General features: G+C 42.8%; 1 protein-coding gene across 1 annotated transcript in view; it reads left to right on the top strand.

Annotated features, from left to right (window-relative positions):
- Positions 1-22,958, top strand: part of SDHB (succinate dehydrogenase complex iron sulfur subunit B) — a 36,628-nt gene extending 13,670 nt beyond the window's left edge. The window contains exons 2-8 of the mRNA XM_007935625.2: positions 3,338-3,468; positions 12,162-12,247; positions 14,518-14,654; positions 15,359-15,475; positions 18,225-18,326; positions 19,815-19,937; positions 22,881-22,958. Of these exons, the coding sequence (XP_007933816.1) occupies positions 3,338-3,468; positions 12,162-12,247; positions 14,518-14,654; positions 15,359-15,475; positions 18,225-18,326; positions 19,815-19,937; positions 22,881-22,958 (774 nt within the window). The remainder of the gene's footprint in view (positions 1-3,337; positions 3,469-12,161; positions 12,248-14,517; positions 14,655-15,358; positions 15,476-18,224; positions 18,327-19,814; positions 19,938-22,880) is intronic.
- The last annotated feature ends 1,811 nt before the right edge of the window (positions 22,959-24,769 follow it).

The following is a 24,769-nucleotide window of genomic DNA, read 5'->3' as shown; positions in this document are numbered from 1 at the left end:
GTGTGGTCTATGCTTTGTTTCTGCTGTTTAAGTGAGAGAGGGCTTCAAGGACTCTAGTGTGGGGCAGCTTAGCTGCTGCCTTACCATAAGTAAATGCCACATAAAACACCAAAACCAAGCCCACTGCCATTGAGTCAATTCCAACTCATAGCAACCCCCGCTGGGTTTCCAAGGTAGCAAATCTTTACAGAAGTAGATTGCCCCATCTTCCTGCCACAGAGCGGCTAGTGGGTTTGAACCGCCAACCTTCTGGTTAGCAGTCAAGTGTCTTAGGCACTGCACCACCAGAGCTTCTTTAGTGCCATATGCAAAGGGTGCTTTTGTTTTGTTTGTTAATGGCTTACTGTAAGTTGTTCTGTTCAGCCTTCTAAGGAGCTCTAGTGGGTAGTGGGTAAGCCATTTGGCTGCTAACCTGTGTGTCGGCAGTTCAAACCCACCAGCTGCTCTGCAGGAGGAAGATGAGGCAGTCTACTTCTATAAAGCTTTACAGCCTTGGAAACCCAATGGGGGTCACTGAGTTGGAATCAACTTGATGGCAGTGGGTTTATTCAGCCTTCTAAGGTACATTTAAAGTAAGCCACGTGCTTATGTTAGTCTGATGCTCAGTTTTTGCTCATTTCTTCCATTTTTCCTAACCATGGATTGAGCTGCTGTGTGCAGAGGCCTGGACAAGGTATGCTCCCCCCTGCCATCAAGTTGATTCCGACTCATAGTGAGCCCCATGGGTTTCCAAGGTGGTAGATCTTTATGGAAGTAGCTTAACCTGTCTTCCTTCCACAGAGCAACTGGTAGGTTAGAACAGCCAATCTTTTGGTTAGCAAGTAAATGCCTTAGGCACTGTACCACCAGAATTTCTTAAAAGGTATGTTGTTGTTGTTGTTGTTGTTGTTATGTGCCGTCGAGTCAGCCCCGACTCATAGCGACCCCTCCTTGGGTTTCCGAGGCAGTATCACTACGGAAGTAGGATTGCCCAACCTTCCTTCCGAGGAGTGGCTGGTGGGTTTGAACCGCCAGCCGTCTGGTTAGCAGGCAAGTGTCTTAGCCACTATGCTACCAGAGCTCCCAAAAGGTATGTTAGGAGATATAAAATACAACCAGTTCCATGCCTTCAAGGAGTTTAGGACCTAATTAAAGAGAAGACAGCACCAAGAAGAGACCTGAGAATATTAATATTCACAGATAAACAAGATAGTGCAGCAGTTAGGAACATGGGGCCCGGAGCCAGGCAGACAAGGGTTCCAATCCTGACTCCTCTACTCACCAGCTCTGTCATTGTGGGCTCATCACATGATCTCTAAGCTTCATTTTTCTCATCTTTTAAATGATGGTTCAGTGGGATAATTAATGAAAAACATTTAACACAGTTCCTGGTAAATAGTGGCTTTAAAAATGAGTTTGTGGTGAGACCCCTGAGACTGTGTGGCCCCTAGATACCTTTCAGGTCTGGAACTGAACTCACTCCTGTGACTTCCAGCTAAACAATAGTCAGGCATATGTGGTGAACATTTCCATCAGGTAGATACCCTCCTTGAAACGAGTAATCGTGGGAGAACAGAAGGGCAGTGTTTGCATCTGGAGATGGGAGTGCATGGGAGGGAAGCACATAAGGAAGAGGTAACTATGGGGAAGAAGTGGGAAGAGAGCTGTTACATTGTGGGGAGTTGCAGTCAGTGTCATGAAACAAAATGTATATGAATTGCTATATGGAAAATTAATTTGCTCTGTAAACTTTCACCCAAATCACAGTAAGATTTTTTTTGAAAATTGAGTTTGGATTTAGAGATAAAACTTTGTTCTTAAGCAAGGCGGAGACCCACAGCTGAGCCTGACCCTCTCACATCATCCCCTGAGGTGGCACTCCAGGATTCCTTGACCCACTGCGTGAAGCACAGTGGCAGAAACTAAATGCTGGGACCATGTAGTAGAATCATCATAGAAAGAAGGACTCAGCTGTTCAGTCCCTAAACTTGTGTTTGCATACAGTATTCTCTATTTTGTTTTCTGCCTCAGCTGAAGATACCATCATATCTCATTTTGACAACAGAAATAGTTTCTAATTGGTTGCCCCAGATCAAGTCTGATAGATCTCTGTTCTTCCTTCAAACCATTGTTGTTGTTAGGTGCCATCACGTTGTCTCCGACTCATAGCAACCCTACGTACAGCAGAACGAAACACTGCCTGGGCCTGTGCCAGCTCCACAATCCTTGCTATACCTGAGCCCATCGTCGTAGCCACTGTATCAATCCATCTTGTTGAGGACATTCCCCTCTTTTCATTGATCCTCTACTTTACCAAGCATGATATCCTTCTCCAGGGAATTATCAAACCAGTGAGATTGGGATTTTTTTCAAAAAATAAAAATTATTATTTCATTCCTCTGATTAAAATTTTTCTTAGCTTAGCAACCCCCGTTGGGTTTCTGAGGCAGTAAATCTTCACGGAAACAGATTGCCCCATCTTCCTTCCATGGAGCGGCTGGTGGTCATGAACCACCAAGATTCTGGTTAGCAGTCAAATACTTTAGGCACTACACCACCAGAGCTCCTGTTTCATTGCTATTAGGGTTAAAAGCAAAACTTAACTTGTAAGTCCTTCCTAACTTCCTCACCTCTGCCACGCTATCCATACTGAAGCCACCTGTCTTTTGCTGCACTTAGTTCCTCACAGATGCACAGTGCTTGCCCCAGCATGCCATTAAACCCCCTACCACCACCAAGAAAAACAAAAAACCCTTTCTCCTTTCCCTTAATCTCTATTCATCAAGCTTCAGTTTAATTACACTGTGCGATGCCTTTGCTAACTGTAAGTCTCTACTGTGTTCATCCAGGCACCCTGTGCTGACCTATCAATATCACTCTTCACACTTTATTGTAAATATTTAATCTCTCTTGCTCACTATAAAGTAAGTCCTATGGTGGCAAAGATTTTGTCTGTTTTATTAAGTGCTGTATCACCAGCCTCTAGCACCATACCTGGTATGTGAGAGATGCTTATTCTTACTGGATAAAATAGATTTTGTGTCAGTAATGTATTTACCCAGTAAAGATTTATGCAGTATTATTGCTTATAGAGAAGCTCTGCTGGTGTAGTACCTAAGGCACTTGATTGCTAACTAGAAGGCTGGCGGTTCAGACCCACCAGCCACTCCTTGGAAGGAAGATTGAGCAATCTACTTCCGTAGTGATACTGCCTGGGAAACACAAAGAGGGGTCGCTGTGAGACAGATCCGACTCAATAGCAGTGAGTTTTTTGAGTAGTTTATAGTGCTAAATGGAAGGATTTATCTTGTGTTTTTAGTACTTATATTTTTCCTTCTTGTGAACCTGAAAATTTCAGGTCTGCCGTGGGGCCCAAACAGCTGCTGCAGCCATAGCTCCTCGAATCAAGAAATTTGCCATCTACCGGTGGGATCCAGATAAGGCTGGAGATAAACCTCGTATGCAGACTTATGAAATTGATCTGAATAAGTGAGTATCCCTGTGAAAGCCAGCTCTTTGAAGGTGAGTTCTTGATCTGCCTCAGGGATATGCTTTTTCCAACCTCAGAAGAGTTAACAACCTCTGAAGTTGCCTGTTACCGCTGGAATTTGTCCTGTGTTTTTAAAACAAGAAAGAAGTAGGTACCAAATTCAAAAAGTAAAGCAAGAAAAATAACTTTTGTAAAATCCCTTTCTTTCTCCAAAATGAAATTCTGGCAAATTTCTAAGAATGCCAGTAGAGTTGTTTTTATGCATAGTATTTGAAGTCTTTAACACATTATCCATTTAAAAAATGCTAAATGTTTTCATGTACATTTTCTATATCTATGTATCCTATAATAATAAACACCATAAACTTGGCTGGGGTGGTCAAAGAACAAGGTGGGGACATAGATAAAATGTTAAAAATTATTTTGGCCCTATGCATTAGTATTTTGTTGCTGCCATAACAAATTACCACAAACTTAGCCTGAGGGACGTACATTATACTTCTCTAGTCAGAAGTCTGGTACAGTTTTCACCAGGCTAAAATCAGGGTATCAGCAGGCTGCTTTCCTTTCTGGAGACATGGGGAGAAGCCATTTCCTATTCATTCGGGTTGTTGACAGAATTTAGTTCCTTGGCAATGTAGGATCAAGGCCCTGATTTCTTGCTGGCTCTGAACTGAAGGCTGTTCGCATTTTCTAGAGGTTGGTGCCTTCCTTAACTTGTTGCCCTCTTCCGTCTTCAAAGCCAACAACAGCTCATCAAGTCCTTCTTCACATCACGTCACTCGGAACCGCTCGTGTTCCTTTGTGACATTGACCCCACCCAGATAATCAGGACCATAAACCCATCTCAAGGTCCTTATCCTTAATCATATCTGCAAATTCTCTGCTGTCCTATAAGGTAATATTTTCTCAGGATCTAGAGATCAGAACTTGGACATTATTGTTGTTGTTTGCCACATTATTGGGGGGTTATTATTCTGCCCACCACAGCCTGTAATTTTAATTTTTCCTGATATTGGTGAGACTGTAGCTTTTCATTGGGGAACTAAAGTGATAAGTGTACCTAACTTCTGCACTGCAGAAAACCTTTTATTTACTGTTTAGGTTTTCCCTGCTACCTGAAAGTAAACTGTTCCTGTGAAGCCTTTCATAAGCCAAGGTGGCATACAGCAAAGCAGCAATCTCCCTTAATTTATATGGGAAACATTTTTGAGCATTCCCAGACCAAAATGTTGTTGCTGTTGTTGTTGTTATGTGCTGTCAAGTCAACCCTGACTCAGAGCGACCCCTCCTTGGGTTTCCAAGGCAGTATCACTACAGAAGTAGATTGCCTGGTCTTCCTTCTGAGGAGTGGCTGGTGGATTTGAACCACCAGCCTTCTGGTTAGCTGTCAAGTGCCTTAGGTACTATGCTACCAGAGCTCCCCAGACCAAAATATAACCTACCAAATCATACCAAATAACACATAAAACCTAAAATAACACTTAACATATAGTGTTTACAGACACAGTTCAGAGCTATGGCAGCTTGATGCTGAGGTGTTGAGTGTAGTTCATATAAAAAGTATACTTAGCAAATTATTGACTTTGGATACTTCCATAGCTGGGTTGGTTTCTGGGTTATATCATCATGTGTGTTGATGGTCAGTTGTTGTTGGCTGTTGTCACTTCTCTGTCCAAAGGGCTCCCTTTAGCATCTCTTGTAAGGTTGGTCTGGTTTTAACAAATTCCCTTAATTTCTGCTTATCTGGAAATGTCCTAATTTTACCATCATATTTGAGGGACAGTTTTTCTGGGTATATAATTCTTGGTTGGAAATTTTTCTCTTTCCGAGTTTTATATATATACCATCCCATTGTCTTCTCACCTGCATGGTTTCTGTCGAGAAACCCGAGCTTAGTCTTATTGGTTACCCCTTGTACGTAACTTTTTGTTTTTCCCATGCTGTTCTCATGATTCTTGCTTTGTCTTTGGTTTTGGTGAGTTTGATGATGATATGTCTGGGTGATTTTCTTTTGAGATCTATCTTGTTTGGGGTTCATTAGACTTCTTGAATGGATATATTCTCATCTTTCATCATACCAGGAAAATTCTCTTCCAACAAATCTTGGACAATTTTCTCTGTGATTTTATTTGTCTCTTCTGTTCTAGAATTCTGATTACACGTAGGTTATTCCTTTTGATGGTATCCCACATGAACCTTAGGCTTTCTTCATTTTCTGATTTATCCCTTTTCAAAGAAGTGTTCAGGTATTTGCCTTCAGTCTCCCTAATTCTGTCTTCCATTGATTCATTTCTGCTCCTTTGCGCATTCAATGTCTTATCTATTTCTGAAAATTTAGTATTAATCTTCTGGATTTCTGTGTGTAGATTTTGTATCATTTCTAATTTTTCATTTATTTTGTCATTTTATTCTTGTATTTTCTTCCGAAATTCTTCTAGGGTTTTCTCTGTGTTTTCCTTGATCTGTCTCTCAATTCGTTGAAAATACCTAAATATAATTCTTTTTTGATCCTTTTCAGGGAGTTCCAATGCTTCATCTTCCTCAGGATGTGTTTTGGGTCTGTATCCTGGTCCCTTGTTTCTCCTCCTTTATCTTGCTTCTTTGTGTGGACTGTGATGCTCTGTTGTTCCCAAAGCATTGTGATGTTTTTATGTTTATATTTAATTGGTGATTGTATATTGGTGTGACTTGCCCATGATTTTCATTTTCTTTGTTTTGTTTGTATGTTATCTACACAAGCAGGGTACTGTGCTCCTCTATTCACTAGTTGACAGCATTTACACACTCACCACCTGTCTCCTTTCCTGTTGTCAGCCTCTTGTGGGTCCCTGCCAACCTTGGCAAACAGAGCCTATTCTTAGGTCCCTGGAATCTGAATGAGAGTGCTATCACTTTAAAATCCAAAATGGTTGCCACTTGTAAAGATCCAAAACAGCTGCACCCTCTGTCGCTTTAAATATCCAAAATGATCACCACATAAGCATTCAAAATGGCTGCACCCTCGGTCATTTTAAATACCCAGAATGGCTGCCACGTATAAACAGTCAAAATGACTGCACCCTCCAGACAGCAGAAAGTCAACAGCTCAGGTTGTCTCCCTCCTTGCTGTTTCCCTTCCTAGTCATAAGCCCACCAGTGCAGTCGTCCCTGCAGCCCTTGGTGACCAAGCTGATCTTTAGGTCAATTCTCAGGTCCCAACACCACTTGGAAATATTCAGGCTGTTGGTCCCATCAGAGTAGCTAACAGTCCGCAGCTCTGACCATCTCTGTACTCACTGTTTTCCTTCAGGTTTTTCCACTTGGTGTCTAATTCACTTCTGTATAGTTCCTTTCAAAGCTCAGGGCTCCAGGATTATGTTCTGTATCTCTGTCAATTGGTTTTTCTTTTCTTTGTTGAAGAGGGTCTGTGTCACTTGTCTGCCTATTCCTCCATCTTACTGGAAGACCCCTGGCTCTCACTTCTGTAGGTTATATATACTTAGTAATGGGACTGCTGGATCAAATGGTATTTCTATTTCCAACTTTTTAAGGAATCACCATAACATTTTCCACAGTGGTTGTATCATTTTACAGTCCCACCAACAGTGTATGAGAGTTCCAATCTCCACATCCTTGCCAGCATTTGTTATTTTCTGTCTTGTTGAACTTTGCCATTAGTGCTGAGGTAAGATAGTATCTCATTGTTGTTTTTATTTGCATCTCTAATGGCTAATGATCATGAACATTTCTTCACATATTTGTTGGCTGCCTGAGTATCTTCTTTGGTGAAATGTATGTTCATGTTTTCTACCCATTATTTAATTGGATTGTTTCTCGGTTTGATGTTGAGGTGTTGGAGTTTTCTATACATTTTAGAGTTTAGTCCCTGTCCAGTATGTCATTGCCAAATATTTTTTCCCAATCTGTAGGTTCTCTTTTTACTCTTTTTGAAAAGTCTTGTTGCACATAAGAATTTAATTTTGAGATGGTCCCAGTCATCTAGTTTATCTTCTGCTGTTTGTGCATTTTCAATTATGTTTGGTAGTCTATTAATGCTGTGTATTAGGGCCCCTAAATTTGCCCCTATTTTTTCTTTGATGAACTTTAAAGTTTGAGGTTCTACATTTAAGTCCTTGATCCATCTGTAGTTTTTGTGTATGGTGTGAGGTATGGATCTTGTTTCATTTTTCTACAAATGGATATCTGGCTTTGCCAGCAACATTTGTTAAAGGGACTATCTTGTCCCCAGTTTATAGATTTTGGCCCCTTGCCAAAAATCAATTGACCGTAGGTGTATGAACCTATTTCTGAGTTCTCAGTTCTCTTCCACTGGTCTGCGTGTCTATCGTTGCACGAGTACCAGGCTGTTTTGACTACTGTGTTTTGAGATCCGGAGTTGAGGTCTCCTACTTTGTTATTGTTCTTCAGTAGTGCTTTGCTTATCCAAGGGTTAGTTTACTTTTTTGGACTTTCTGTGTCAACTCATAAATATTATTCATAAAGTAGAATTAATTGATGTATATTATACTTTGTCCCCTATTATATCATCTTCTCAAATAGACAAAATTATAAAATACTCAGCAAACAAAAAACGCTTTGTAAAATTCAAAGAAATGTAAATGGTACAAATCACATTTGTACTATGATACAAAAGTGTTACTACTATAGACTATAATACAATAAAACTAAAAATATATATTAAAAATATAAACAGAAGACCCTAACTACTTGGAAATGTAAATGCATTCTTCAAAATAACTATTTGACCAAGGAAAATATAAAAAATATTACCAACTATTTAGAAAGTAAAAACATTACAAATCCAATGTGACTAAAACTAGAAGTGTTAAATTCATGACTCTTAAGAATGTTTGGGTCCACATCTAGCATTGACAGGGTAGCTTTCACCAGACTAACCCACAAATAACTATAATTCTGGACAAAACAGAAGAACCAGCTACCTGAGGACACTGGAGAGTAACCAAGAGTAGGCAGATACTTGTGGGGAGTTGAGAGTTGGAAGAAAGGATCTCACTGGATGAGTAACTATTTTTGGTAGGCCTCATTTTGTACTGGGAGTACAAGAGTTAAAACGTGGATAGAAATAATCAGAGAATATATTTTGGGGCTACCACCACAACTGGAAATTGAGGAGAAAAATCATAGAAAGAAGAGAACCACAAAAGGAGACCCTAAATTCTTTTTATGAACTGTACCCAGTTCTTGAGTTCAGCCATATTTAATGCCTGCTAGAACAACAACAACAAAAAGATAAACACTTTTCTGAGGACTGTGACACAATCTAGAGTCTCTATAGCAAATAATACACAATGTCCAACATACATTCCAAAATCACTAGTCATATGACGAAACAGTGAAATATGATCCACATCCAAGTGAAAAAGACAATTAGTAGAGACTGACCCTGAGGTGAGCCAGTTGTTAGAATTAGCAAAGGATTTGTAAAGCATAGTGCCTAAGGCATCTGACTGCTAACCAGAAAGCTGGTGGTTCAAATGCACTAGCCACTCCTTGGAGAGAAGATTGGGCAATCTACATAGAGATATAGCCTCAGAAACCCAAGGAGGAGTCTCTATGAGTCAGAAATGAGTCAACCACAGTGAGTTTGGTTTTTGGTGTTGTTTTTATATCTGAAAGGTAAAGGAAGTTATGCTCATAATAAGATAGGAAACATCAGCAGAGATGCTAATACCAACCAATGTGTCCACAATACCTCATTGCCATTAACACCAAACAGTAGGCTATACAGATAAACACATAAACACCTGAGATGATCAGACAGGGGTCTGTGAACAGACGTATCCTCTAAACCAAGGATAGATTCAGCTGAGGCTAATCTTACACAGACACCAGTGATACAAAATACCTGCAGTCCTTACAGAAACAATAGAAGACAGACAGAGTAATCCCTCCCAGACAACCAGACACTATGGTAGTGAAATCCAATAGATCTACTACCTCAGGACCATAGTACTGGGGGACACCAGACTCAATTGGCACAATAAAATACATAAGACCATTGCTCCACATCCTACATTGGTGAGTAGCGACTGGGGTCTTAAAAGCTTTCAAGTGGCCATCTAAGATGCAACTAACAATCTCCTAGCATTGGAAGTGAAGAACACACACACACACACACACACACACACAAAGGCGTTTAGAAGCAATCAGCCCTAGGACACGATGGCCCCTGAGACCAGAAGAACTGGATGGTGCCTGGCTACCAATGACAACCACTCAGGAAAGGATCAAATCTGGAGATACTGTATAGAGTGGGAGGGAAAACGTGGAACAAAATCCAAAAACTCAATAATGACCAGAATTACTGGTCAGATGAAATCTGGTGAGACTCCCAATACTATGGCCCTGGAATACATTCTGTGCCTGGAATAAAACACCCGCAGGGGCAGGTTCTCAGCCCAATAGTTAACAAGATGTACACACAGACCACTCAACCCAGGATGATGCACCACGTACTCTATGGGGAAAGGTAAAGGAAGATATGCTCATAATAAGATAGGAAACATCAGCAGAGATGCTAATACCAACCAATGTGTCCACAATACCTCATTGCTATTAACACCAAACACTAGGCTATACAGATAAACACATAAACACCTGAGATGATCAGATGGGTTTGTGAACAGACGTATCCTCTAGACCAAGGATAGATTCAGCTGAGGCTAATCTTACACAGACACCAGTGATACAAATACCTGCAGTGCTTACAGAAACAATAGAAGACAGACACAGAGTAATCCCTCACAGACAACCAGACACTATGGGAGAAAAATCCAATAGAAATCCTCTGGGACACCATAGGACCAACATTCAGACTGAGGAAATGCAGGACAAACAGGAGTACATAAATATGAGGGGCCCAGAGGGAGGCTTACAGGGTAGGGAGGGGAGGAGACTGGGTTAGGGGTTGGACATGGCAAATGGGAAATGAAACAAAATGTATGTGTTATGTTGAATGTAAAACAAGCTCTTAAAAAAATAAAAAAGATAGGAAACATCAGCAGAGAAATAGAAACTATTAGAAGAAAAATCAAATGGAAAATCTAGAACTGAAAATACAATATGTGAAATAAATAGTTCACTGGATGGGCTTAACAGATAGAATTGACTGCAGGAAGATCCTGTAAACTTAAATCGGTAGAAATGAACTGTTCTCAAGAGAGAGAGAAACATTTTCCAGTCATCTGTGTAATAATATAAAAAGATCTAAAATACATGTAATTGAAGTGGAGTGGGAAAATAGGGCAGAAAATATATTTGAAGAACTAAGGACCAATGGGAGCTCTGGTAGTGTAGTGCCTAAGGCATTTGACTGCTAACCAGAAGGCTGGTGGTTTAAACCCACCAGCCACTCTTCAAAAGGAAGAATGGGCAATCTACGTGCGTATTGATACCGTCTCAGAAACCCAAGGAGGCTCACTGTGAGTCAGATCTGACTCGATGGCACATAACAGCAACAGCAACAACAACAACAAGGACCAATAATTTCCCAAGCTTTGTGAACCAAACTAAAACTCATTGCCACCAAGTCAGTTCAGACTCATCTCAACCCTATAGGACATGGTAGGACTCCCCATAGATGTTCCAAGACTGTAAATCTTTACAGAAGCCTCATCTTTTTCCCGTGGAGTGGCTGGTGGGTTCGTACCACCAGTTTTTTGGTTAGCATCTTTAACCACTACACCATGAGAGTTCCTTTGTGAAAAAATGTAATTTACCTATTCAAGAAAGCTTAGTGATGCCCAAGCAGGATAAATACAAAGAAAACTGCACCCGGCCACATCATAGTCAAATTGGTAAAGAGAAAGTCTTGAAAACAGCCAGAGAAAAACAACTCGTACCATACAGGTGAACAGCAATAGGAACGGTCACTGGCTTCTCGTCAGAAACTCAAGGCCAAAAGACAGTGAAATGGCATTTTCACTGTGCTTAAGGTAAAACACTGTCTATCCAGAATTCCAAATTCAGTTAAAAGATCCTTCAAGACGAAGACATTCTCAGAAAAACAAACAGTAAAAGAATTTACAGCCAGAAGACCTGCACTCCGTGAAATGCCAGCAGTTATTCAGGCTGAAGAAAAATACTGTTGTTTGTGGTTGTATGAGCTGAAAACTCACCTCCTTGGGAAGGAATTTGTGGATGACTTCATTAGCTAGTGCTGTAACATGAATTCCACATGCAAGTGGCTTTAAAGAACAGAAATTTATCTTCTCAGGTCCATGCCGCCACACCACTGCCCCCTGTGTAGCAGAACACTCAAGAGAGACCTGAGTCATGACTATCAGTAATTGATTTATTCTCATTCTCTGTATCACATTGTCTGGTATTGTTATTTCTTATTTAGATCCTAAAAATAAAGCTAAAAATTCAAATAAATACTTAAGGAAAACTATACAGGGAGTTTTAAAAGTAACAACAAAAACTGAACAGGGTGTGGAAGTTTTCTAACCTAAGTACTTCTCTGTCTCTTTAGCATTCCATTTCTAAGAAATGTATGTGCAGTGGAATCATCAAAATAGAACTGTGCAGTACTTAAAATTTTTAAGACTGAAAAACTAAAGCTATGGAAAATATCTGCATGTGACCTGAGAAGGCCACATGGATAGGAAGAGCAGCCAATCCATCTAGATGTCTAGATTGTACACAACTGGACTCTTTTCTTTGTCAGATGTGGTCCTATGGTGTTGGATGCTTTGATCAAGATTAAAAATGAAATGGATGCTACCTTGACCTTCCGAAGATCATGCAGAGAAGGTAGGAGTTTCCTTCCCCTTAGGCCCAGGAAACTAATATTCCGATTCTCTACTGGCAGCGCTGCCAGGAGAACAGCTGCAGGCACTCTACCAGGTGTGTCATGCTCCTTTCTTCTGGTAAATGTGGCTGAAACGCAAGCCCTGGTGCAGGTTCTGGTTTCTGAGTTTATTTCTCTTTGGGAGCTTTGAGCTTCTGCTGTGTGGTTACTGCATCTGATGGTTCCTGTGAGCTGCTGCACCCGTTAAGGACTAGTTTGGGTATGCTAGCTGGCCCCTCTGCTCTGCTGAGCTCATTTATTGGAAGGCAGTGGGGAGTTTGTAGCTGGTCCTGATGCCAGGTGGGGGATGGGAGGGGGCCAGGTAGTGCCCTACTGCAGTTCCCAGCATTCCGTGTGCTCCAAGCAGATGCTCAGGAGATAGGGTCTGGGTTGGCTGGAGCAGTGTTTCCCACTGTGTGGTTACATGTGCTGCTGGAGCCACGTGAGGGTATTTGAGGAGGCCTGCAGACCAACATTTCCTATTTTTAATGGCTGGATGGATCAGCTGTTTTTCTTACCCGTGTGGCCTTCTCAAGTCATGCAGATTTTTTCCATAGTTTTATTTTTGCACATTCTTACAGATTTAAAGTACCACACAGTTCTATTTTGATGATCACACTGCATTTACTTTTCTAATATTTTACTATATTAGAAACACTTAACTACTAATGACAGTGATTTGATGGAAAGTAAAAACAAATTGATTTGAAGAAAACTTTTAAATAATTGAGTGGTGCTCAGATGTGGCAGAAATCAGATTGGCCTCTCCTGGTTTCACGTGAGGCAGATAGGTAGATGTAGGTGGTGTTCACTCCCAATGTACAGATGAGAAAATAGGCTCAGGGAAGGTACGAGACACAGAGATAGTGAGTTGGGGAGCCAGGAGTCAATGCAAGCAGTCAGACTCTGGGCCAGCAGTCTCTCACACTGCACTCTGTCGACTGGACACAAAAACCTAGAATAAAACGTGAACTGAGGATAACTTGATGCCCCAAGTTATGGGAAGACTTTCTTCATAAAACAACATTCCAGTAAAGGAAAGGTCACTGTAGATACTGGCCTATTTCTTTTTATCTGCCCCATTGTACGTTTCAAGCTTTTAAAGTCCTGCTTCTAAGGCATGCTTCAACTTGGCTTATCTTACACAAATAGTTTAGTGTGGCACTTGCTGTCGGATGTCTTGATGGTCATCTGAGTCCTGCTGCTCAGGGAGCACCGTGCTGTAACTAAACCCCAGGCCTCCCCATGAAGGTCCTGGCAACACAGGAAATACACATGCTCTTCAGTTGCCTTTTTCCTGCAGGATTGTCTCAGGGCCTAGAACAGAAGCTGTGGCCCATCTGGACTAGGAAATATGAGGCAGACCTCTGTTCATTGCCATCCTCTTTATTCCCTTCTTGTTTGTTTTCTTGAGAAAATTTCCAGAGGAACCTTTTGAAGAGAAGGCTCAGCAGCTGTATTGTTTAAATCATATGCCCTTTCTTATAAAAGAACACACTGCTTAGCTTGAATGCCAGGAACACATACATTTATTAATAATATCTCGTCTCTAGGGGGGCTTTAAACTCTGAAGCACCTAGCAAATAAGTCCATGCTAAGAAAATTCTCATTTCAGGGCCTTTGGTCAGCACCTTATTTTTGTTTTGTTTTCTTTCTAATGTCTTTAGTTCATTCTTTTCCTTGGAAAGTCATCCTCAGTCAACTTAACGTGGATTCCGCATCCCCAGGGCACTAGCTAACCATGCTCCTGCTTAGTTTTAGAGACGCAGAGTAAGAGCCACCCTCAACCTTAAGATGACCCAAGATAATGTTGATTTGCTTTTGAGTATTGTATCTTTGGGGGGTTGGGTTCAAATACCAGTGGCTTTTAAACAATGGAGGTTTGTTTTTCTTTGAAAACACATCATGTGTGAGACTAGAACTGGCGTGGGAAGTCCGTAATGTCAGCAGCACCCTAGGCCCCTGTCCTCCTCCAGTGTCATCCTGAACGTGGAGCTTCCAACCTCGAGGTGGCCTCCTGGTCCCAGAATGGTGTTTGGAGCTTCGGTCATTACATCCACATTCTAGGCAGGAAGAAGGAGCATAGACAGACAGACAGGCACTTGTGCCACAGGTGTCCACCACGTCAGTGCTGCTCCTCGTGGGCGAGTAGTGATGGTGCAGAAGAAGGGCTTGGAGGCTGGTCTGAAGCAGAGTGTGGGTGAGGCAGTCGGGTGTGTTTGCTCTCTCGTAGGTATCTGCGGCTCTTGTGCAATGAACATCAATGGACGCAACACTCTAGCTTGCACTCGCAGGATTGACACCAACCTCAATAAAGTCTCCAAAATCTACCCTCTTCCACATATGTATGTGATAAAAGATCTTGTTCCTGTGAGTTTGTGCATCTTTTTTTTTTTTTTTTTAATTTCCTGCACACATGTTATGGTATTAGTTCTTTTGTATTTAAAGCTACTTTTCTAGTCAGGAGGTAGAACAATCTGATGGGCCTGTCTCCCTGGCAAGAGGAAAACCACAGTGTCATTTAGAGGGTTGTGAAAATCCCCGGATCTGAGGCAATGTGGCCTGAGTTTAATTAAAGCATTTGAATGGTGGAAGATAAACACCCCTAGAAGATCCTTCAGCAGCTCATTTGGTGAGATTTGTTTGGGAATAACAGGGCACAGAGTTTGAGAGTTGGAACTGTCCCAGCCGTGAAGAATTTGGCCAACACTACAAAGAATTCATGGGAAAATAGCAATTGGGAATGCCTCCGTTGTTTGAGTTTTACGTTAGTTTCTGCCTCCCTATATTTGACCCTCATCACTGACTTGGTGTTTCCAAGAGTGGGTGGGGTGGACAGAAAAAAACTGTGGGATTGGAACTTTCTCCTGGTGGATGAGGAAGAGACTTCCTAACCTTTCCTGACATGTGCCCATTTCTTTTTTTGTAATCTTTGCATGTATTTAAGGGAGTCTGGCTTCTGTCTGTCATAGAGCAGGAAAGTAAACAGTATCTAAAAAACAGGACACATAAGAAAGCTGAGTTGATGGTGAAATCTGACCTTCATTTCTTCTTCCTCCTCCTCTGAACTTCAGGATCTGAGCAATTTCTTTGCTCAGTACAAATCCATTGAGCCTTATCTGAAGAAGAAGGATGAGTCCCAGGAAGGCAAGCAGCAGTACCTGCAATCCGTAGAAGATCGTGAGAAACTGGTCATTAGTCCTCGTTTGTTGTCTTGACGTTCTCTTATACTCTTACTGATCTGAGGTGTTTCGTTTTAAAGATGGTTGCCAGGAGTGTGGTTTGGGGATGACAGCATGAGCTAATGCAGACCGTTGAGCATATGTTGTGGATTGTTAAAACTGGAAAGGAACTTCAAGAGCATCTGGCCCAAGGGTCTGGACACCCACCCTCACAGCCCCAGGTGGGTCATGTGAGTCTGTGAGGGGTCCAGGATAGACCATGGCGCTGGAGCACCCATGCCTGTGAGGGGCAGATTCTTGCCAGATGTTCATCTTTGTCAAAAGAGAGCCGTCTTTAAAAGTTGACAGCTAAATCAGTTCTTAAACATTGTGAGCAAAACAAAATACATTTATTGGCCATTCTCAATCTCTGCTACCATCACCCTGTTTTACAGAGGAAAGGAATATAGTTAATGGCAAAACTGGGACCAGAAGCTTGGTGTTTTTTCTTCATACCACACTTCTGGTAATTGGTGTGTAGGATTGTCATGTGGCCTCTTCTCTGTCTTGGGGTTGCTAGTCCTGGGTACAGTCTTTAAAACTGTTGGTAAAACATTGAGTCACTGTCAAGTTTTCGGTCTCCTTCTACACTGTGTTTACCTCCTTCAAGAAGTCTTCTCTAACTTGCACTGTCAGCCTCTGCATGCTTAGTTGTCTAGTGGCAAGAAGAGATGAGATGGGGACCAAGAGATGGGATGGGGACCAAGAGATGGGATGGAGCCCAGTTATGTGCCTGACACAGGGACGGGGTCAAGGACACATACTGTCTCAGAGTGACTACTTTGAATGTTCTTCCAGTACAGCATTTTTCCTTACATAATCATTTACATGACTATCCCTTTGGCAGACCAGGCACACCTCAAGGCCAGGGGCTGTGTCTTACTCCTTTCTGGATCTCTAGACCCTGGGACATGTTACTTTATCAAGAAATATGAGTTGCATGAATGAGTAAATGAATTCTGTGGTTTATGTCCTGAGCTATTTAGCATCCTCTCCTCTTCCCCATAAAAGTCAAGAGAGGAGAGTGCTATGAACATGCCCAGCTCCATCATCGTGGCAGTGAGGAGGGTCGGCGCATTACTGTGAGAACCTCAGAGTTAGCTTTGGACTGCTCTCAGGGCTCTCTGGTTCCCAGGACATAGCTCTGCCCTTACATTTCTAACTCCCAGAGTCTTAACACATTCCCAGGGTCCAGGGTAGAACTGGCCACTCTAGCCAGCTAGTCATCTTACATGCCTACATTCATGAATGACTCGTTGATGTGCTACTAGAGAATAATGAGTCCTCCTGAGTATGCTTTCAAGATAACCAAAATTTGCTAATTTTTTGCTTCCAAAATTAATATGCCAAACATAACATTTTTTTGGTGAGAGTAAAGCCATGATGCTCATTGCAGAAAATGAAACAATACAGAAAACTGGTTTTTAAATAATCTATAATTCTACCCAAAGATAGTCTCTATTAATATTTCTAATTTCCTATATTGTTCTATATATTATAGATGTAATATATTATATTTGTAGATAGTTGGGATCAAAATGTGCACTTGTATACTGCTTTCTTCATCATGTTATTATGAGCATTTTCCCATGTTCTTAAAAATTCTTCATAAGCATTAATTAAACTTTGCTTAATGCTTCTTCAGATATGTGTACCAGGCACTGTTTAGCCACTCCACAATTAATGAACAGTGAAGTTGGTTCCATCCAGTGTTTTAATATCTTTATCCTGCAAGTTCTGTCCAGAAAATTCCAATTAATCTCTTGTCATAGCTTTTTCTAAAAGTAGATTAAAGAATTTGCCCATTACTAAGATCCTTAATCCTGTGACCTTATGCTTTCTAGACCAGTGGAGCCAATTTACATTCCCACCTGCTGTCTAAACACAATTTAATAAAGATTTCCTTGAAAAATCGAGGTTACAGTCATGACCATCAACTGTTTCCCCTGTTATCAACTGTCACCTCTCATGTCAGCATGCCCCTACTGCTTTACTGCTTTTCATCAGTTTCTACTGTTGCCAAAACCAGAAAATCTGATTTGTTAGAACTGGTTGGGCAGATGGAATCGGCGTGGCCAGTGTTAGAGAGCAGGGATTACAGAGTCAGACGCGTGGGTCTCAGCTCTGCTACTTGCTGTGGTGTGACCTTTAGCAGATGACCTAATGAGCCTGTCTGAGCCCTTATCTCTAAAATGGGAATCGTGATAGTACGCACCTGCACCTGGAAGGATCATTGTGACACTCAAAGGACATTAAGGACAGAGGTGCCCAGCAGGGGCTGCCTGTTATTTAGAACAATGGGGGTGTCCCGTGGGAACCTGAGGGCTGTGCTGGGCCAGGCCCAAACCTGTTGTAGACTAACACAGGGCTCCAGCTCCAGGCCTCTCTGGGTTCTTCTCTCTCCACTGGGGGGTGGGAAGTTTTTTCTTGTTTTTGTTTCTGTTATCTTTATTTATTTTTTAGAGAAGAGTGGGGAGTTACTGTGTATTGAAGGGTAGGTACACTGTCCTTAGATTTTAGAACTTGATTCCTGTCTAGCAGATGTTTACATTTCAACCCCAAAATCTTTCTATGAATCTGATAAATCTGTGCTTGTTGACCTTGCCAAGAAAACTCAGATGGAGTAGACACTTTGTTGGTGCACTGACCCTAACATCACACTTCATTAACTGCAAACATGGCCCAGTCTCCTCCCTGATGCCTCTGCCTCTCCACACAGGACGGGCTCTATGAGTGCATCCTCTGTGCCTGCTGCAGCACCAGCTGTCCTAGCTACTGGTGGAATGGAGACAAGTATTTGGGACCTGCAGTTCTTATGCAGGTAAGGTACTCCTTCATTGCTTTAAGAAAAGTTGAAATGCAAAACTCCAGAAATCCACAAAGTCTGTTCATTACTACAACCCAGCTGTTCTGAGAGGTGAGGTTTCCTTCCGTGCATCCGGTGTAAGGCAGTTGGTTGCGTTCTCTTCACTTGGCTGTAAGTAGAGCAAGGACGTCACTCCTTAGTTGAGTGCACTTAGGGTCACTTTAACAGGTACGTATATGTTTCTTAGCAGATCCTACTTTGCAGATGTTAAAACATATTCCTGTGCAGCTGGCTGGCTGTCCACCCCTCCACCCCGTCCCAGAGTGCAGCATCACAGAAGGCCCCGTCTCCCTCGTACAAGGTTGTTTAATGTGCAGGCAGAGAGGAAAGAGAGGTTTATCTGAGGGGTGACTGCCAAGCTGCAAGGTTGAATGTTTCCAGGCTGATGAAAACCTTTTGGAGACCAGGTTTACAGGTCACTCAGAAACATTAGTTTTGTTTTCCATTTCCTTTCACCATATGTATAATTGGCTACAAAAAAGTCATTCCCTTTGTTCACAGAAAGCTTGTGTTTTTCAGATTTGTGATTAGTGCTTTGCATAGAGTCTGAGCAACTCAAAGGAACCCTGGTGGCGCAGTGATGAAGTGTTCAGCCACTAACTGGAAGTCAGCCATTTGACCCCACCAGCCACTCCGTGGGAGAAAGATTTATAGTTTTAGAAACCCTATGGGGCAGTTTTAGTCTATCCTAAAGTGTCTCTATGAGTCGGAATCAACTTGATGACAGTAGCTTTTTTGTTTTATTTATTTATTTTTTTGCGCAACTTCAAAAAAAAAACGCAACTTCTTATTTCTCATTTTCCACAAAAAGAGAAGTTATGTGGTTATGTGACCACATTAGCCATATAGATCCCCAGTCATACTAAAGACTGATGAACAGGGAACTGTTGTCCTTGGTGCTTGCACCAGATGATCTGAGTTGTTGGGCAATGTGAAAGTCCTCTTTCCAGTAACTCTGCTAGAGCTAGTCCAGTGATCCTGTGGTTAATCAACTGTCAGCTTGCTGATCTCAGGATGGGTTACAAATGGCAGGAAACAGTGAGTGGAACAAATGTTATCTCTTAGACAGGCCCGTTAAGTCATCAATTAATTCAGAGGCAGTGATCAGCTAGCTTGAGTAGGAACTATGGAGAGAGAGATAAAAAGAGTCATATGATTCAGTTCTTGTCCTCACTGTAGAATATTTGGTTAGGAAGCTATTGAACAACATGAAAAAAGTAGAGGATGATGCCTATATGCCATAATTAAAGCCCCAGGGCACCAGGAGCAGCGTGGTGCAAAGGAGAGGTTAGTGGGGATCATTCATCAAGAGGAGTTACAGAGGAATTGGGAACTTTACCTCAAAGGATGGGCAAGAATTAAAGAGTGAAGACACAGACACCGAGGCGCAGAACCCTAGGCCGTTAGGTTGATGGCTCGGCTAATGGGCCCCTGGTTTTCCAGGCTTACCGCTGGATGATCGACTCCAGAGACGACTTCACAGAGGAGCGCCTGGCCAAGCTGCAGGACCCCTTCTCTCTGTACCGCTGCCATACCATCATGAACTGCACACTGACCTGTCCCAAGGTACCTCAGCACTGACGTGTCAGAGCGGCATGTGTTCATGAAGAGGTGGTTGACAGCAGGCCTGGTCATTTGAGGGCACGGGGGCAGGGCATGCCCAGTCATCTCTGTGTGCCTAGGGGCTAGCTTGCTTTTTAGTTGCAAGGAACAGTCTCACTCGGGCCTCCTCAGGAGCAGGGTTGACTGGTAGGGAGACAAGCGTGCCACGGGACCCATCAGCAGGACCTGAGTTCGGCCTGCTTTCATAGGAAGCAGGAGGTGAAAGCGTCAGAACCCAGGTCGCTGGGGGGCCAGATTCTCTCAGTCTGTCTCATAGTGTAGGCTGCTAGTCTGTTCTGCTCTCTAGCAATCAGCTTGTCCTTTCCCTCTACTTTATAGTGTATCTTCTCTGTGCCACAGCACCTGCTTACCTGCCTTTCACTCCATCTTCCTACTCGGGCCTCTCTTGGCTCACTCAGGCCTGAACAGTGCTTCACAGAATCCTTTCAGCCTCAGCCACCTGTCTGTCTTCTCTCAGCATTTCTTAGTTCAAATTCCCAAGAGGGAATCTAATCGGTCCAGCTCAGTTTTTCATGCCAATTCACATCAGAGGTTGGTGGCTGGCTTTTGGACTGGCTGCCCTTGGATCAGGCACAGCCTAGTCCAGTCAGCCTTGGCCTGTGTAGGGGGAGCCGGGGTCATGGAGTCCACAAAAGGCACAGTGAGTAAGCAGACAGCAAGGTGGAATACTCTGGAATAGTTAATAGTGTAAGAGAGGAATGGCAGCATAACTTTAAAAACATGAAGTCCAGGTTGGGTAATTCCCTGTTTCTTGCCTGGAAACCAGCTGTGTGCCCTGTGCCCTGCCCTCTGCCATGGAGCTGTGCACTGGTAGCACGTCAGGATCAGCTGGGAGCCTGCTGGGCTCCAGTGTCCGCAAGCCTGGCTTCCCCTCCAGGTCTCAGAATTTTTTGACATCGGAGGCAAGTTGCTGCAGCTAATGCTTTTAGAACAGTGCAGGGCACACGATGAGCACTCAAGAAATTCACCTTCTGTTAATGTGAAACAGGGTGTTGAGCACAGTAAGGGACAGCATCCCCAAGGGGGGTGTGCCTGGCTTGGGTGTTTCTTAAAAGCGCCACAGGTGGTTCTGAGGTACACTGAGGGGCAGCGGAGGCTGGTCGGGTCAACTGCACAGAGGTTCTCTGTGGCCTTTCTCTGGGCCTCCCCCTACCCTTCCATGAAAAGGGGGTGCAAGTTGAGGCTGGGTGACACAGGTCCAGATCATTGCAGCTGCAAGGGACCATAAAGATCAGACAGTTAAACTCATTTTATAGAAAGGGGAGCGGAGACCCAAATGAAGGGGCTGGCCCAAAGTCACCCTCAGCTGGTGGCAGGGCAGGACTAGACACAGTAGAAGCTGGTCTCCTGCCTCCTGACCCAGCTTGCCTTCTTCCTGGCCCTGGAGTAGGTATATTACCATGTACTGAGCTTCTAAGTGTGAAACCCTCTGATGAACTTACTTTAGGGGATGAGAGGATAAGAGTCCCATGGTTCACTATTCAATAGGACATACTGAGTCAACTCTCCATCCCACCCTGTCCCTGGAGCAGCTCGTGTTACCACCTCCTTGTATATTCTTCTGAGACATTTTATGCATGTGTAGCTTTTTTATGTAAATGGTTGCACGTCTTCACACTCATGTGCATTTTTTATATAACCATTGTTTTGGAGGTCATCCTTATCGGGTCAGGTTTCCCCACCATGCAGAAGTAGACTGGTCCTGCGGAACTTTTTGTAAGCCGAGGCAGCCTTAAGCAAAGACGCGGTCACCATTCATTTATATGGGAAAAATTTCTGTGCTCTCCTAGACCCAAAAGATAACCTACCAAATCATACCAAGTAATTCATAAAATCTAAAATAACACTCACATGTCATAAAAGCAGGAATGATACAGTAAATACACAGCCTATATGAAGTAGAAATAACATAGGTACAGTGTGGTGCCTGGGGAGGGAGCTTGGTGACACCACTCTGGCTGCTGGGGGCGGGGGCGGTGCTACCTCTGCAAAACAAACACTGACTGCTAGTTTCACTTTTTGCCTTTTTTTTGTAAAAGCAAAAATCTTCATATTTCTTTTGGTTAGCAAAAACAGGTGCTAATGTAAGTCTTTCATAAACGCAAAGTGGCGTAAAGCAAACTTAAAAATTGGGGGATACCTGTCAATGAAATACCTGTCTGCCTGCGTTTCTCCTCCTTTTTCTTCCCCCCCCCCCACTTTCTTTCTTTGTAACATTCTAGTTTTAGTTAAAGTTGTTCTAAAATGAGGGGGCCCTTCAGTAACAACAGGTGAGTCCTTGCTTAATTTTGCCAAATAGTTGCCTGTTCCCTGCCTCCTCCTGTGAGCCTGGCTGTCGCCGGCCTTAATTATGCCTTCCACAGAACAGACATTACAGCAGTGGGGCCAGCTCCAGCCAGGCTCCTGGTATTTGTGAAGGGTTAGCAGAGTGTGGTTTCTCCCAGGTTCCTTTGAGAACTTGGCTGTCCTTTTTCTGCTGGTGCTGATTTAATAATATAATAATGGTAATGGCATGAATTTCTGGTTTTCTCAAGATTTCGAGATGTCTGGATAGTTTCAGCATTGCTCTGTAGTCGCACAAGAGACGCTGTATCCTGATCTCTTTGGACGGTCAGAAAATGTGGCTCTTTCTGGAGCTTTCACCTGCTACAGTGAGGGATTCAGCATGGCAGGACTCTTATCAGAGAGAGCTAAGCATTTTTAAATGGCTAAAAATAGGGACAGACGAAAGCTCTTAACCCAAGTCGCTTGTTTTAAGTGAATTGATGTTTATTCATCTCCTTTTGAAATTGCACCAGCTGGTGAAGTGGTCTCACTCAAGGTCGCAGATTTCTTCTATCAGTCTCACTTGTCTTTTGGTATTGATTCTCTTCTCTTTTTTTCAAGGGTCTGAATCCGGGGAAAGCTATTGCTGAGATCAAGAAAATGATGGTGACCTATAAGGAGAAGAAAGCTTTAGCTTAACTGTTTCTGGGCTTTTTTATTTTTTCCTCCAGAACTTGTAATCAGCTCAGAGCTGAACATAGTTTATATCTAATTTGAGCTCTTTCAGGGTCTTGATTTCCCATGAATACAGCATGTGTAATTAAACACTTTAAGAAATAAATAAATGTTATTCTACTTTATTAACAAAGAAAACCCTATTCTTTTACTTGCTGCAGAGGAATGTGAAGGTAGCAGGAGGTGTGTGATAGTTAAAGTTGTATGTCAGCTTGGCTAGGCCTGGTTGAGTGGCTGGACAGGTGGTGGTAGTTATTTCCCATAATGAGACCGGCAGTCAGCTCCATGGTGGGATCTACCACAAGCAGCTGAGCCTTTGGGATGTGGTTTGCTTCCCGTATATAAGCAGCAGCTTTGGAAATGGTCTCTAGCTTATGGTACACTTGAACCCTGCATGTACCTGTGTCGTTGTTCAGCAGCCTGCCATGCTCTGGTGACCTTGGGACTTCCAATGGACTTGAATTAATGGCCAGCATGTAGTTTAGTAACATCGGAACTGTGCCATTTTATTTGTCCATCTTGGCTTGTTAGCCTCAGCAGCCAGTAGCTACCTGAGTGAAGAGATGCCTCTAGTTTCAGTGGGCCAGGAGCAGGAGGTGAACTGAAGCCCAAGGTCGAGGGGCTGTCACACAGCCCCTAGAGCCTGGCACTTGAAACCCGGACTTCTAGCCTCCCAAACTGTAAGAGGATAAACTCCTGTTTGTTCAAGCCATCCCATTTGTGGTACATATTCCTGTCAGAGCAGCACTAGGTAACCAGAACAAGGAGCCCTTGTCCTTGGAGAGGTAGACAGAGCCCCAGAACTATGCCATCTGGAGGTACAGTGGCCATGGTCATGGAAGTAGTATCAGATAGGACCTGGCACTTCTGTCCAGATCTGCCACTCACCAGCTGACTGACCTTGGACAAGTTCCTTTGCTTCTTTATTATGTTTGTACATCTGTAAAATGGGCATCATAATCGTACCTGCCTCACACACCTGGAGTGAGAATGCCTGGTAGTTTTTCTAAGTGCTCAATAAAGGTATTTGACTGCTAACCAGAAGGCTGGCAGTTCAAACCCACCAGCCACTCCTCAGAAGGAAGATTGGGCAATCTACATCCATAGTGATACTGCCTCGGCAACCCGAGGGGGGATCACTATGAGTCGGATCCGACTCAACGGCAGTGAGTTTTTTTAATTATTAAACAGCATCCCAGTTTCTACAGCCTGTAGAATTATGGGTAGTCCCCAGATTACAAACAAATTCCATTCCTGAGTCTGTCTTTGTCTTTAAGTCTACTTGGTATTTAAGTCAGAATGGTTAGGTATGTTTCATAACTAATGTCAGTCAAATATCTGTCTTAATATATAGTATACCTTTCTATGTATAAGAAAACATTAAAGAAACATTTCAAGATAACACTAAAACATCTTTAACATACTACACCCACTCCTCACTTACCAACATGGTTACGTTCCAAAGAGTCAGTCGTTATGTGAAAATCAGCATTGTGAAAATGGAGGATGATCACATTATTTATTACATAACTGCCAGACCACCGAGAATCATAGCCCAGCCAACTGATACATAAACTTAACCGGCACAGCCATGTTACTCTCACCTAGCACTTTGGTGTTCATTACTGCCAGATTTTGTTGTTGTTGTTATGTGCCGTTGAGTCATCTCTAGCTCATAGGGACCTTATGTACAACAGAATGAAACACTGCACCGTCCTATGCCAGCCTCATGATCCCTACTATACCTGACCCCATCGCTGCAGCCACTGTGTCAA

Source organism: Orycteropus afer, unplaced genomic scaffold (genome assembly GCF_000298275.1).
Source record: "Orycteropus afer afer isolate SDZICR_OR568_19922 unplaced genomic scaffold, OryAfe1.0 scaffold00031, whole genome shotgun sequence".
Taxonomy (NCBI): Eukaryota; Metazoa; Chordata; class Mammalia; order Tubulidentata; family Orycteropodidae; genus Orycteropus; species Orycteropus afer.
Note: the sequence above shows the minus strand (reverse complement) of the source record. Positions and strands in the feature narration are given on the sequence as shown.